Source organism: Lepidochelys kempii, chromosome 13 (genome assembly GCF_965140265.1).
Source record: "Lepidochelys kempii isolate rLepKem1 chromosome 13, rLepKem1.hap2, whole genome shotgun sequence".
Taxonomy (NCBI): domain Eukaryota; kingdom Metazoa; phylum Chordata; order Testudines; family Cheloniidae; genus Lepidochelys; species Lepidochelys kempii.
Genome location: NC_133268.1, coordinates 19,981,124 through 19,994,899, shown reverse-complemented (window position 1 = coordinate 19,994,899; position 13,776 = coordinate 19,981,124). Strand labels below are relative to the sequence as shown.

General features: G+C 42.2%; 1 protein-coding gene across 3 annotated transcripts; it reads left to right on the top strand.

Annotated features, from left to right (window-relative positions):
• Positions 1-10,779, top strand: TOMM34 (translocase of outer mitochondrial membrane 34). 3 transcript variants are annotated; one of them, XM_073309656.1, is made up of 8 exons: positions 329-1,127; positions 1,234-1,325; positions 1,515-1,614; positions 5,176-5,328; positions 6,575-6,744; positions 7,557-7,704; positions 8,664-8,790; positions 9,634-10,779. In XM_073309656.1, exons 2-8 carry the CDS (start codon positions 1,307-1,309, stop codon positions 9,736-9,738), a joined length of 822 nt encoding a protein of 273 aa, XP_073165757.1. In that variant the 5' UTR covers positions 329-1,127; positions 1,234-1,306; the 3' UTR covers positions 9,739-10,779. The 3 variants fall into 3 exon arrangements, with proteins under 3 accessions (XP_073165755.1, XP_073165757.1, XP_073165756.1); XM_073309654.1 differs by lacking the exons at positions 329-1,127; positions 1,234-1,325 and adding an exon at positions 1-203; XM_073309655.1 differs by having other exon boundaries at positions 329-1,325.
• The last annotated feature ends 2,997 nt before the right edge of the window (positions 10,780-13,776 follow it).

Below are 13,776 nucleotides of genomic sequence, written 5' to 3'. Positions count from 1 at the left end.
TGTGCCGGCTGGCAGGAAGCCGCAGAAGGCTCTGGAGCAGAGCCCGCGGCGCATGGTCGGGGCTGGCTGTTCTCCGTGCTCCATGGCCCCCGCGGCCCGAGTCTCCGAGCTGCGCCGCGCCGGGAACGAGCAGTTCCGCAACGGCCAGTACTGTCAGGCCGCCGCGCTCTACAGCCAGGCGCTGGGGCTGCTGGAGGCGGCAGGTACCGGCCGGCCCGGCCCTGAGCCGCGCACAGCAGCAAGCGGGCGGGACTAGGGCCCGCGCTGGGGCTCGGGAGCGGGGGCGCAGCTGTTCTGCCCAGTGGTGAGGCATGCGGGTGCGGAATTTACCTTCCCTCCAAGCTACGCCTCCCCTTGGGGCCCGGGATATGAATCCGCCCGCCCCCAGCCTCCTCCCGGGGTGCTGGTACTGGGGGGTGAAACCACCTTTCCCTCCCCTAAAATCACTGCTCTTCCCTGGCCTGTGGAGTTGGGGGGGGTGAAGCTGCCTGTCCTTCCACCCCCCCCCCCCGCCCGTGGGTGCAGGGCCGCTTTCGCTCATTCTTTTGAGTGGTGGCAGCCTGACGTCGTCCCAAATGGAAGATGGGCCCCATGCCTGTTCCTTGTACATGCTGGGGCCTCAGGTAGGTAGAGGCCTTGAGCCAGGTAGATGCAGGGAAAAGGGAGAAGATCCCTGTTGTGTGACCCAACAGCTGAGCCCCAGATCCGGTATTTATATGAGTGCCCACTCAAATACAAATCGCCAGGTTGCAGTAGGACTTCATCCACTCAGCTGCCCTGGGTGGCTTTAAATAGTTTCATATAAGAGACAGCAAATGGATGCCCCTTTAACTGCCTAGATGACAAAATGCCTACAGGGCACCAGACTGTGCCCCTACATGGAATAGCTTTATGTACCCATACAGTATGACATTATTGCCCTGTATGTGTACTCTCGGTCTGGTAACAGAGGGTAAAGGAACAAGCTACAGTTCTTTAGGCTCCAAACTTGCCCTGCCATAAAGTTATGAGTGTTCTTGAAACTCTTCTGCAATCCAGAGCATTTCAGTAACTCTGGCTACCACCATATGCTGTCTCTGCCGACTGCACCATTGAAAATGCCAAATTACTGAATCATATATGGACAGGTGAGAGAGTGATGTGGGCTTGGGAACAGGGCAGTTCTGAGCTCCAAGCCTATATCTGACCCTAACTTTGGACTTAACCTTTCTGCTTCTCTCTCCCTATCTGCAGAACAGGAATGATGATGCTTTTCTACCTCTCAGCAGGCATGAGGATTAATTAGCTAATGCTTTGGAGATGAAAAATGCTGAGTATTATTGCTGGTACTGATAGTGATATCAGCAGTAAACCTCTCTGTTCTCTTTCCCCAGCTGTGACTTCAATACCTGTAATATCCACAGCACGTGGAGTCTTGCTTTTTGCAAGAAACTTCAGATGAGTTGGCTTTAAGGTCTATTGAATAAACTGTTTCACACTTCACGGTTTGATTTGTTTTCTGTCTCTGCTCTTAGGGGAGAAGAATGCTGAGGAAGTGAGTGTCCTCTATTCAAATCGAGCTGCCTGCCACTTGAAGGATGGAAATTGTAGCCTCTGTGTTAAGGACTGTTCAGTGTAAGCATCTTCTGTCTAGAGAAAAGCTGTATTTTTGTTTTGAATGATACAGGATTGAATATAGTATCTGCTATATATGTCCCCTGTTACTGCGTGATGATATTTTGTCCTAGCATAAGGATGTTAATCAATCTTTATTGGTCTCTCTTCTACTCTCTTATGAACATTTTTACCATGTTGCATCAAGTAGGGGCAGAGTCTGCTCTACACACGGGTGTAACTGAGAACTAGATTTGGCTCATAATTTAGAAAGAGTTAGGCCAGGGACCCTGGTCACCTCCCATCCCCAAATTCCTCTTTCCCAAACACTTGTAATGGAATATGGCATGGTAGAGACTTGCTCCTCAGTAAGCAGCAAATTTAAGACTAAGGCTATGAAATCCTAGACAGGCTGGAAAAGCCCACATAGCTCATCTAAGGTATGCCTAATGCCCCACAAAAAAAGTGTTCTTAGCTAACTTGGGTTAGCTAACCTGAGTTAACTCTGGTTTAAAATAGCAGTGATTACACAGCAACTTGACATAACCCTAATCTGCCCCCCTCCATCTCTGCAGGAAAACAGTAGCCAGATGCTCTTGCCTTTAGGCAACAGTTTGTTTGTATAGCACCAATAGCATGTTACATGTACACGCAGCTCTGAAGACAAAGATTCTGCCTTAAACAGCTTACCACCTTCTACGGCTAGTGCAGTGGGATTCTGTGGTTGCCATGTCAAGATTTCTTTATAAATCTTAGAAATGCAAAGTTTAAAATGTTTGAAGTGATGGTGTAACCATCTTGGTCCCAGGATATTGGAGAGACAAGGTGGGTGAGGTAATATCTTTTACTGGACCAACTTCCGTTGGTGACAGCGACAAGCCTTCAGATTTAAAATTTTTATTAAAGCGAATGTTAAAATAATTATATAATACATAGGTTGAGAAAAGAGTGTCTATACATCTGGGTATAGTGCTTAGATTATCCACAAATACAAAGTTTGTTTTGAAAAATCATATGATACATAGAGTACATAATCAGCAATAACCCAAATTTTAGGTGAATAGATTTAACAATATAGTTTAGATATTAGAATCCGAATACCCAGATACATCACTCATGAAAAGTTGTACAGAGATTTGGTTGTGGAAAGCAAAATACATCAATAAGTGGAAATTGCCCCCCAGTAATAAAGAAGAGCACTGTATAGAATTCTCAAAGTCTGAGAGAGGTATTCTGAGTGTCACAGTTAAATACAAGGTGGAACAGATTGTTAAGCATAAGTAGTACACAATATGTATTAACTACACCTCTGTATAGCTCGAAAGCTTGTTGCTTTCACCAACAGAAGTTGGTCCAGTAAAATATTACTGCACCCACCTTGTTTTTCTCTAAGCTTAAAATATGACAGTTGAGCAGTTTTTTTCGAATAAATTATTCTGGTGTGGATTGGTTAAGAGCCTTCTGCCTACCCTAGTGTGTTTCATATGCAACTGAATGGCTATGTACATTGATAGGAACAAAGTTTAAAACCCTTTTTAATGCGAATGGAATTATTTTAGCAGTGTGGAGAACCTGTTGCAGCAGGGAATGAGCCATTAATTTTATTTGGAGCAGAATACTTTCACATAACCTTTGTTCTTTGCTAAACAGTATGGCTGTCAATTAATTGCAGTTAACTTACACTATTAGAATAGAATACCAATTGACATTTATTAAATATTTTTGGATTTTTTCTACATTTTTCAAATACATTGATTTCATTTACAACACAGAATACAAAGTGTACAAATAATATAAAGCTCACTTTATATTATTTGCACTGTAAAAATGGCAAACAAAAGAAATAGTATTTTTCAGTTCACCTCATACCGGTATGGTAGTGCAATCTCTTTATCAGGAAAGTGCAACTTACATACGTAGGGGTTTTTTTGTTACATAACTGCACTCAAAAACAAAAAAATGTACAACTTTAGAGCCTACAAGTCCACTCAGTCCTACTTCTTGTTCGGCAAATCGCTAAGAGAAAATAGTTTGTTTATATTTACAGGAGATAATGCTGCCTGCTTCTTGTTTACAATGTCACCTGAAAGTGAGAACAGGCATTCCACATGGCACTATTGTAGCTGGCGTCGCAAGATATTTACGTGCCAGATGGTCTAAAGATTCATATGCCTCTTCATGTGTTGGCCATTGTTCCAGAGGACATGCTGATAATGCTCGTTTAAAAAATAAAAAATGTGTTAATTAAATTTGTGACTGAACTCCTTGGGGGAGAATTGTATGTCTCCTGCTCTGTTTTACCTGCATTCTGCCATATATTTCATATTATAGCGGTCTCGGATGAATACCCAGCACATCTTGTTCATTTTAAGACCACTTTTGCTGCAGATCTGACAAAATGCAAAGATGATACCAGTGTGAAATTTCTAAAGATAGCTATAGCACTCGACCCAAAATTTAAGAATCTGAAGTGTCTTCCAAAATCTGAGAGGGATGACGTATGGAGCATGCTTTCGGAAGTCTTAAAAGAGCAACACTCTGATGCGGAAACTACAGAACCCAAACCACCAAAAAAGAAACTCAACCTTCTGCTGGTGGCATCTGACTCAGATGATGAAAATGAACATACGTCAGTCTGCACTGCTTTGGATTGTTATCGACCAGAACCCGTCGTCCGCATGGACGCATGTTCTCTGGATTGGTGGATGAAGCATGAAGGGACACATGAATCTTTAGTACAATTGGCATGTAAAATATCTTGCAACGCCAGCTACAACAGTGCCATGCAAACGCTTGTTTTCACTTTCAGGTGACATTGTAAACAAGAAGCAGGCAGCATTATCTTCTCCAAATGTACACAGACATGTTTGTCTGAGCGATTGGCTGAACAAGAAGTAGAACTGATTGGACTTGTAGGCTCTAAAGTTTTACTTTCCTTTATTTTGGAATGCAGGTTTTTTTGTAGATAATTCTACCTTTGTAAGTTCAGCTTTCATGATAAAGAGATTGTACTTGTATTAGGTGAACTGAAAAATACTATTTTTTTTTTACAGTGCAAATATTTGTAATAAAAATAAATCTAAGCACAGTACACTTTGTATTCTGTGTTGTAACTGAAATTAATAAATTTGAAAACTTAGAAAACATCCAAAAATATTTAAATAAATGGTATTTTATTATTAACGGTATGATCATGCGATTAAAAAAATTAATTGCTTGACAGCCCTACTAAATGGGCCTTTGTGACTGTCACTGGGAGAAAAGTTTAATATTTTCTTCCTTTAACTACTGGCTATATTATCACAGAAATTAGAGATGGAAACCTTCACCAAGTCCCCACTACTGCAAGATTTGTTCCCTACAATGCAGTATGTGAATACAATTTGAAATATAGCCACACATTTCAAGACTTTGCCTTTGAAAATTTGGGTCATAGACAGTTAAGACTCAACAAGCTCCCAGGTGATATGGTACCCATGTGGGAGAATCTGATATTAAAAAACTTGACCTTCTGACTACCTTTCTGATGAATTTAGCTCAGGTGGCCCAGTGAGCTGTGTTGCTTTCTCCCCACTGATCTAGTGCTCTGGACCTGGTCCCTTTTGGAATCAAACCCCTACTGAGGCGGGCAGCAGCCTATGAGGCTCTGGAGAGATACCAGTTGGCCTATGTGGACTACAAGACTGTATTACAGGTTGATTGCACTGTACAGGCTGCACACGATGGTGTCAACAGGTAACTCCTAACTCCATACTGTTACACAGACCAGAATGAAGACTTGAAAGTACAGCAGAGCTCATTCAGCTGCCTCTGCGAATCTCAGCCCCACTTAGCTGGGACGATTGCTTGGGAGCAGGTTGGGTGCATTGGAATGCTTTGTAAATGGCATAGATCTGATTGTTATGCAGCCTAGCACTGTTTCTGTGGTGTGAGTTCTTTGGTGATATTTGCTGCCAGCACTAAAGCTGTCTGTTCCCGTCAAGTTGCTACTTCCCTTTATTATAGCTGGGGAATTATTCCATTTGGCCATGGAAGTTTTCCATATTTTATATAATGTTTATTTTTAGGCAGCTAACCAATTACAAGTGGCCACGTTCCAACCTGAAGCCTCCTTAGTACCTTTCTGTTCCCAAGAGCAGGTCTATATGAACACAGTGTGGTCTACTAAACTAGTAAGCCTCTGTGCTGCTCCATATCTTCTTATGTTTCACAGCACCGGTGAATTCTAGTAAATTCATAGCTCCCATCCTAGCATATCTTTTTGCTTTTGGTATTGTCAATACTGAGAAGAGACTCCTTTCATTGAAACCCTTTATGTAGAGCCTAGCTTTGCTTTTCGCAAAGGGAGAGAGGAACTGAGCTGACAGAAGTTGGCAAAAAGGGCCCTGCAGAAGAAATATGGAGAATATGTAAAGATAATTCATTTTAAGTTTCTTGCGAAAGAGTGTATACCATTAAATTAAAAACGGCTGTTTGTGGTAACTGGATAGTCTTCTCTTTTTTTAAGCTTCCTTTCTGAATGGCATTACAGCCACAGACTTCCTCTGTTTATCTTCTTATTGCCCGGAATATCTGATCTCATGAAGAAGCATGGCATTGTGGTTCAGACCCAGAACTGAGATTCAGGAGGCCTCAGTTCCAGTCCTGGCTCTGTTACTGACTCACTGTGTGACCTTGGGGACAAATCATTTAACCCCAAGGCCTCTGTTTTCCCACCTGTAAAATGAAAACACATCTACCATGGGTGTATGTGAGGTTTAAGTCATCAAGTGGCAAACACTAAAATGACAGTTTTCTTACCCTAAAGGCACGTTTTCCTAACTATACACAGTTAGCAGGGTTGCATGCACAGCAGTCACACAGTATTTGCCTGCAGATGCTCAGTTAGGAGCCTGCCTGTTGAAACTGAGCACTGTCCTGGAAAGATGGCCTGTTCTGCCAGCAGACTTGGTAGCTACACAGCCTATATCTCTATTTCCAGAATGACAAAAGCCCTGTTGGAGAAGGATGGCCTTGAGTGGCGCCAGAAGCTCCCACCAATCCCTTCAGTTCCTGTTTCTGCTCAGCGAAGATGGGACTTTCCTCCTGCAGGAAGCCAGGTGGCTGCCCCAAGACACAAACCATATGAAACTGCATCTCTAGAAAAACAAGGTGAGCCTTTCCCATGTTTAGATGGCACATGGAGTTGTGGGACTGAGATGGGACAGTAAAGTACAAGGCAAATGCTAAACTTGGTCTGGTGCTTAAGGCATTGGCCTTGGTCTCAGGAAAAGTAGTCTCTGTTCCTGGCTCTGCCACAGACTCCGTGTGTGACCTTCACCAAGTCACTCAACTGCTCTGTACCTCAATTCCCTGCCTCTACAACGGGGACAACATAATACTTCCTTTCTCCCACCATTTGTCCATAATGGTAAACTTTTTCGGGCAAAGATTCTCTTACAATGAGTTTATCCATTGGGGTGCTGTTCTTGCTTGGCACTTATATTTTATTATAGTAAAGCCTATAATAAATACTAATAAACCAGTCATTCCATTCTGTATCATGCTGCGGACAAGCTACCAACTTGGGATTCTTGAATTCTGCTGAACAAGGAATTGATGGGATTGCAGCTTAACCCTGATTTAAGTACAATTCAGAGAGTAAAACCAGGTGTGTGATTCTCGCCCTCAGCCTTCTGTGGCCTTGATCCTTTCAGGCAAGTCTAGCCATCTCTTATTCTCAGTAAATCTATGGTGCCCCATGGTAGCACTCAGATATCTAGGTGGGTTTCTGTCCAAAGATAGTCTTTCCACAGAACAGATTTCTCTGAGAGAATTCAGGCTTTTCTGTGGTTGCTTAGGTTTTCATACTTAAAAAGTAGGGTTTTTAATTAACTGTATTGATCACTGCCATTAACAAATGTGACTGCTTAAAGCTCTTTCATTTTTACGTAGCAGTATGTTCTCTCAAATACAACTTCCAGTGCCTACTGCTGCTATGATTGAAAGAGCAAAAATTTTGAAGCAAGAAGGAAATGAACTTGTGAAGAAAGGGAACCATAAAAAAGCTATTGAAAAGTACAGCGAGAGTCTAAAACTCAGTAACCAGGAATGCACAACTTACACCAACAGGTAACGTACAAGCACCGATTTACCATATTTCCCTTTGGGGGGCTCTCTTTAAGTAATTGCAGTAACTCTTATCAAGTTTGGACCCAACCCTGCTGTCTGATGCCCACACACAGCTCCCACTTAAATGAATGGGAGCCAGGTGCATGCCTGAGGGTAGAATTTTACCTTTAACGTTTATCAGTGTTGTGGTCAGAATACATAGCTTGTGCAAGTGTGTGGGAGATTAGGGGAAGCATTTTCTCCTCATAACAGATGTTTGCTCTGCAAGTGGAGATGCCTTTATTTTCCAAAGTGGCTTTAAGGAGCCTGTATGGAAATTCTCAGCTTAAATTGTTTGGCTTTTACTTCTTTCAAATCTTTAGTTCTGTTTAGAATGTTCTGTTTTTGATGGTGCCTGCTCTCCACTACCTACAAATAATGGTGTAATGACTTATCAGAAACCTTTACTGCTTGTGGTGCATTTGAAGGCAGCTGCAGAGAACCGAGAACCTTCCAGGACAGTACACACAGAAAATCGTAACCTTAGAAATTCTTAAAGCGACAGCTGGGGACTGAAAACTATTTAAGAAAATTATTAATTCTTACAGATTTGTGGAGCAATTATTTTATCGACTCCCCTTTTAACCAAAACGAGTTTTGAGCTCAGGAAACGAGAAGATCCTTGATAGTACCTCATTCTAAGTTTATAGAGGAGGCTTTTTTATTAAAGAGAAGCTTGTGACTGGGCAGGGGTTGAGATGAGACCTGCTGTGGGTACACACATGCTGCACAGTAAGATGCTGTCTAGCCTTGTTTTGAAAAACCTTTTTAATCTCTACCAGTCAGTGCAGGGTTTGTACAATGAGACTTTCTCCATGGAAGAAACCTGGCTAAGATTGAATATAGTGCCCCAAAGCAGGGATCATTGTAGCCCACCACTTGAAGCCTAAAACCTTTAACTACCATTGTCTGTGCTCCAGAGCTCTTTGTTACCTGTCTCTGAAGCAGTACAAGGAAGCAATACAAGACTGCACAGAAGCTTTGGAGTTAGATGCTAAAAATATTAAGGCGTTTTACAGACGTGCTCAAGCATTTAAAGAACTAAAGGTAAGTAACTGCAAACAAGTTTCAGACCCCTTTCAGGACTGGGATAGAGAAGCCATGTTCTCACAGGCATCACTGAATCTTGAATCCACAACTGTGGAGTTTCCACAGGCCTTTTATAACTTGCCTCTGTGCAAAACAACTACAAATCTGCTACCTGACTTGGAATCTCCCTTCACTATGTACCACACCTTAGGCTAGTGATTTCACTGGCTGACAGCTCCATGGATGTGTGTGGATCTTTCTTTGGGAGAAAAAAGACCTGAATCAGGGTGTTTGTCCTTTTTATAGGTGTCCTGCAAGTCAGGTTTTCTGGAAACAATGCTTGTATTACCAAAAACTTACAGTCATGGTTCTTAGTAAGTCAGTAGCAGCTACCTTCACCTTTGTGTGGATTTCTCATTTGCTAGCTTCAGGTTTCTTGGTGTCTTGAGTTGCCTGATAATTTCCTGGAAACAGCTAGATCCTGTGTTTGGGGCACTGAAAATGACTATAGAGGGAGGTTTTGGCAAACAGCCTAGATCTTAAACTACAGCTAATTGTGGCATTCTGCACTATTTAATCAGTTAAAGCAGCTCCTGTTATAACATGTAATCTAGGTGTAATATTAGACTGACACTGGAGCAGGTTAATGCATCAGCTTCACCTCCCATATAAACAGTGTCTTTCTAGTCCCCAATTTATGTGCATTACAAAACAGCTATGCAGTTGTCAGTCTCTTCTGTGAGAAGCACATGTGAAATAGAAGGTGCTGTGGCAGGTAGTCCTTCAGTGTGTGAGCTTTTAAAGGCCAAGTTTCAAAAATGTTTGCATTTTCAGTGTTCTAAAAATGTGTTTTGCTTCTAGGATTACAAATCAAGTATGGCTGACATTAATAGCCTTCTGAAAATTGAACCAAAGAACATAGCTGCACAGAAACTACTGCAAGAATTGAACAAGAACTTAAAATAAAAAGGAGCATGAAATCTGTCTGCTCTTTACTGCAGAAGACAGGCTTTCCTTTTAATACTGATACAGGGGCCCAACACTGTAGGGCCAGCTTTGAAATCTACCATCCTGATTTGCCGAGTAGTAGCTAGTTCTCTACTGCTTAATTACACATACATTAATATGTACCATCTATATCAAAACTGGTATCTCCTTGTAAGATCTTTATAAATTTTAAATGACCCTGTTTTTGAGAAACATTCAGGTTAATTTCCTTGGTATAAGGTAATTTTGTAAACTCATTATTTATTTAAGTTAATCTGTCTGCCAAGATGGGTGTGGGGGCTAGGGCTCCTCTTCTGGCTGGGGCATGTCTTCAAAAGTAGTAAATTGAGTTTATGGTAATGTGCTCAAAGTGGAGAGAAGCAGATCTGCTGTGTATACTGCTTCTGCTTGCTTAAACAAGCCACTTACAAGGGCTGCTGCATGAGAAATTAAAGGCAGGGTTTCCCTAGCACAGTTCCAGACTCTCTTTTAAATATGAGGTGAGACCACAACAAGAATAAATGACTCAGGTGTTCCCTGTCTTAGCTGGTGCCTACTTGCCCAAAGCTGCTTTTGTTTAGAGTAACTGTTCAGAAGCTTGCAGCTGCTTCCACATAGCTCTTATCCCTCACAAAAACAGGCATCAAGTCTTTAATTTAAAACTGCCTTGGTACTGTATTTGTGAGCTATCTTCACTGCACTTGAAGTTTGGGTCCTAGCAGCTTTGAACCTTTACAACTTCTATCTAAACGTTTTAGCTTCTGTTTGTGTCTTGATGGCCAGCTGCTATTACTGCTGGTACAGGGAAGAGGGTGTATGATGGTATCCCACATGAGGCCTCTGACGTGAAGAACTATCTTCCTCTGTTAGACTTATGAGCATGTTATACTCTGATTCTTCCCATCGAGTAGTGGTAATGAGTTACTTTTAATCTTGAGATCTAAATAGATAACAGGATGACTTGTTTGGCAAAGCTACTGTATGAACAATGCAACCTCTATTAAAAGCCAGCATATGTTACAGCTGTGTGTGTGTTTTTATTAGAATTGTGTATTTGACACAAGGCTCTGGGTGTACTCTGTTACCATAATTGTTGCTGGGACAGGGAATATTTCACCACCATAAAGTACTATTTTATTTGTCCTTATGGTCAAGGAGCTTCCATAATTCAGTATCACTGCAGAAGTCTCATTTATGCACTGCTAAAAACACTATTTTCCAAACTTCTATCCCAGTGTATGCTTAGGATGTTAGATTGTTGCATGGGCAAAAGAGAAGCCTTGCACTTTAGCTACACTGTAAAACAGAAGTGTTAACAAATCTGAACTGGAGATGTTTCCAGGACATTAACTACAAGCAGGGCTTGATTACTTACATTGAAGTACCGTTAAAGAGTCTGCTTTTCTAACCTATCGTTCCCCCTGCAAATTGAAGAATATGCTATTTCCATTCCTAATCCCTTGTAGGGTTGGTGTGGCATGCCCTTACTTTCTCAGGACAGATCAATATTTTAGATTCTATTTACCTCTACCTTAACTGAGTTCAGGAATTAAAAAATGCTCTCATTGTGTTAATGGAATGAGAATGTAGCTACAAAAAAGCTTTTGGAGAAGGCTGGGAGGGAGGTGCTGCTGCCTTAGCTGGGTCTAGCTGAGGATCTATTCACTCCATAGCCACACAGCTGTGCTGTAATGCTTCACCTTTCATTGTAAAATCACTGCTTGCCTTTGTAGCAAACAGGAGCTGCATGCAGTGATGTCTACAGCAAGCCTAAAACAGTAGGTCCAAGAGGCCCTGTTCATCTCACCATAGGCTATTTATGCTATAGCTATACTATGGCTATGCTACTGGAGACACAAGTATCTGTTAGGTTTCATCTCCCTGTGCTGCTAGGTCTGCCTGCAGCTGCCTCTTCGTCTGCAGTCTTTCCTAAAAGAGGGAGCTGATTGGATAACAGCACCATGTTCCTCTACTGGCCTACAGACAAAATGCTAGGCAGCAGGTGGTTAGGGAGCCAGTTAAGAGAAGTGCATGCTGGTTAGCTGGACTGCCTCACAAGGTACTGACCTACTGAGGCTGGCTATAATCTCCTTTCCTTGGTACATGTTGGGGGGAAAGAGTTTGAGTCAGGCCCCCTGTATAACTTTGGAAGAGCAAAGGCTGACAGAGTGAAGCTGCGCTACTTGGAGAGAAAAGCAAAAAGAAAAACCCATCCTTAAAAATAAACTGTCATTGAGTATTTTCCACTGAGCTGCAGCTGGTGGTCAGGGGATAGAAGTGAAGAGTGGTGTATGGCTGAGTAAATTGATATTGCCATGCTAGTTACAGGTTGGTGCTATTGAATTTGGTCTCACTGTTGCACGTTATACATGATCTGGGCTCTAAGGCTGTAGGCCAGTAGCTCTCAACCTTTTCAGACTACTGTACCCCTTTCCGGAGTCTGATTTGTCTTGCATACCTCAAGTTTCACCTCACTTAAAAACTACTTGCTTACAAAATCAGACAAACACCATAAGTTTCACAGCACACCATTACTGAAAAATTGCTGACTTTTACCATATAATTATAAAATAAAATAAATATTGTACGTGCATTTCAGTGTACAGTTTATAGAGCAGTACAAAGTCATTACCTGTAGGAAATTTTAGTTTGTACTGACTGCTCTGGGGCTTTTTATGTAGCCTGTTGTAAAACAAGACAAATATTAAGAGGAGTTGATGTAGCCCCTGGAAGATCTCTGCATACCACCAGGGCTACGCTTACTCCTGGTTGAGAGCCACTGCCCTAGGCCATTACTGTTTGGTGTACAGGTGCCTGTTACACTCTCTTTACCACAGCCCAGCAGTGTTTAGATGGGAAGAATCAGTCAATCAAAAATGAAACAAACAGCTTTCTATTACGGAGCCTAAGCTCCAGATACTAACTGAACACATACATGCTCAAAGCAGAAGGGAGCACAGTGCATTCATGGAGAAGCTTTTCACAGAAGTTAGCTGAAGGACCCCATCAGAACACAGGAGAAAGGGAGTATCAACTCATCAATTCCTGTTAGGCCTTGAGCCCAGGACAGAATAGGCTATTTCTGCTAAAGCTCAGGAGTGGCTCTACCTAGGAGGTAGCAGTTACACTCACTCTTACAAGTTGATTGCTGCTTATAGACCTCAGCTTCCCTCACATGGTTTTTAACATCTCCTCTCCCCCTTCAGTTGTATGCAGTAAGCCATACATCTTTGCCATCTCTGACTAGGAGGGACATAGTTTAATGCTAAGTGTTTCTACCCGCCAGTTCAGCTCCAGCTCTGACTAGGGTGTTACAAGTAAAAAGGTGCATTATTAATTACTAACATTTCTGCAAGCAACAAACAGCCTTTGCCCAAGAGAGTCCAAATATTGAAACAGCAAAACTGGCTGCAATTGAGAAGGGAGGATAGAATGAAGAACATGACATGACATACACATGTTTGTAACATACTTAAGAATCCGTTGGTACAAAAGGTATTATGTAAATGTAGCAGACTAACCCAGTCACTGCTGTTGGAAACCCTCCCATTCACAAAAAGAAAAGGAGGACTTGTGGCACCTTAGAGACTAACCAATTTATTTGAGCATGAGCTTTCGTGAGCTACAGCTCACTTCATCAGATGTTTACCGTGGAAACTGCAGCAGACTTTATATACACACAGAAATCATGAAACAATACCTCCTCCCACCCCACTGTCCTGCTGGTAATAGCTTATCTAAAGTGATCAACAGGTGGGCCATTTCCAGCACAAATCCAGGTTTTCTCACCCTCCACCCCCCCACACAAATTCACTCTCCTGCTGGTGCTAGCCCATCCAAAGTGACAACTCTTTACATAATCAAGTCAGGCTATTTCCTGCATAGATCAAGGTTTTCTCACATCCCCCCCACCCCCATACACACACAAACTCACTCTCCTGCTGGTAATAGCTCATCTAAACTGACCATTCTCCAGGTTTAAATCCAAGTTAAACCAGAACATCTGGGGGGGGGGGG

What these genes read in the sequence shown, in the direction of transcription:
- TOMM34 (XM_073309654.1), top strand. Translation starts at nt 53, where the DNA reads ATGGTCGGGGCTGGCTGTTCTCCGTGCTCCATGGCCCCCGCGGCCCGA. An exon ending in TGCATCTCTAGAAAAACAAG is followed by an intron (nt 6,745 to 7,556) that starts GTGAGCCTTTCC and finishes TACAACTTCCAG; the next exon opens with TGCCTACTGCTGCTATGATT. An exon ending in AAGCATTTAAAGAACTAAAG is followed by an intron (nt 8,791 to 9,633) that starts GTAAGTAACTGC and finishes TTTTGCTTCTAG; the next exon opens with GATTACAAATCAAGTATGGC.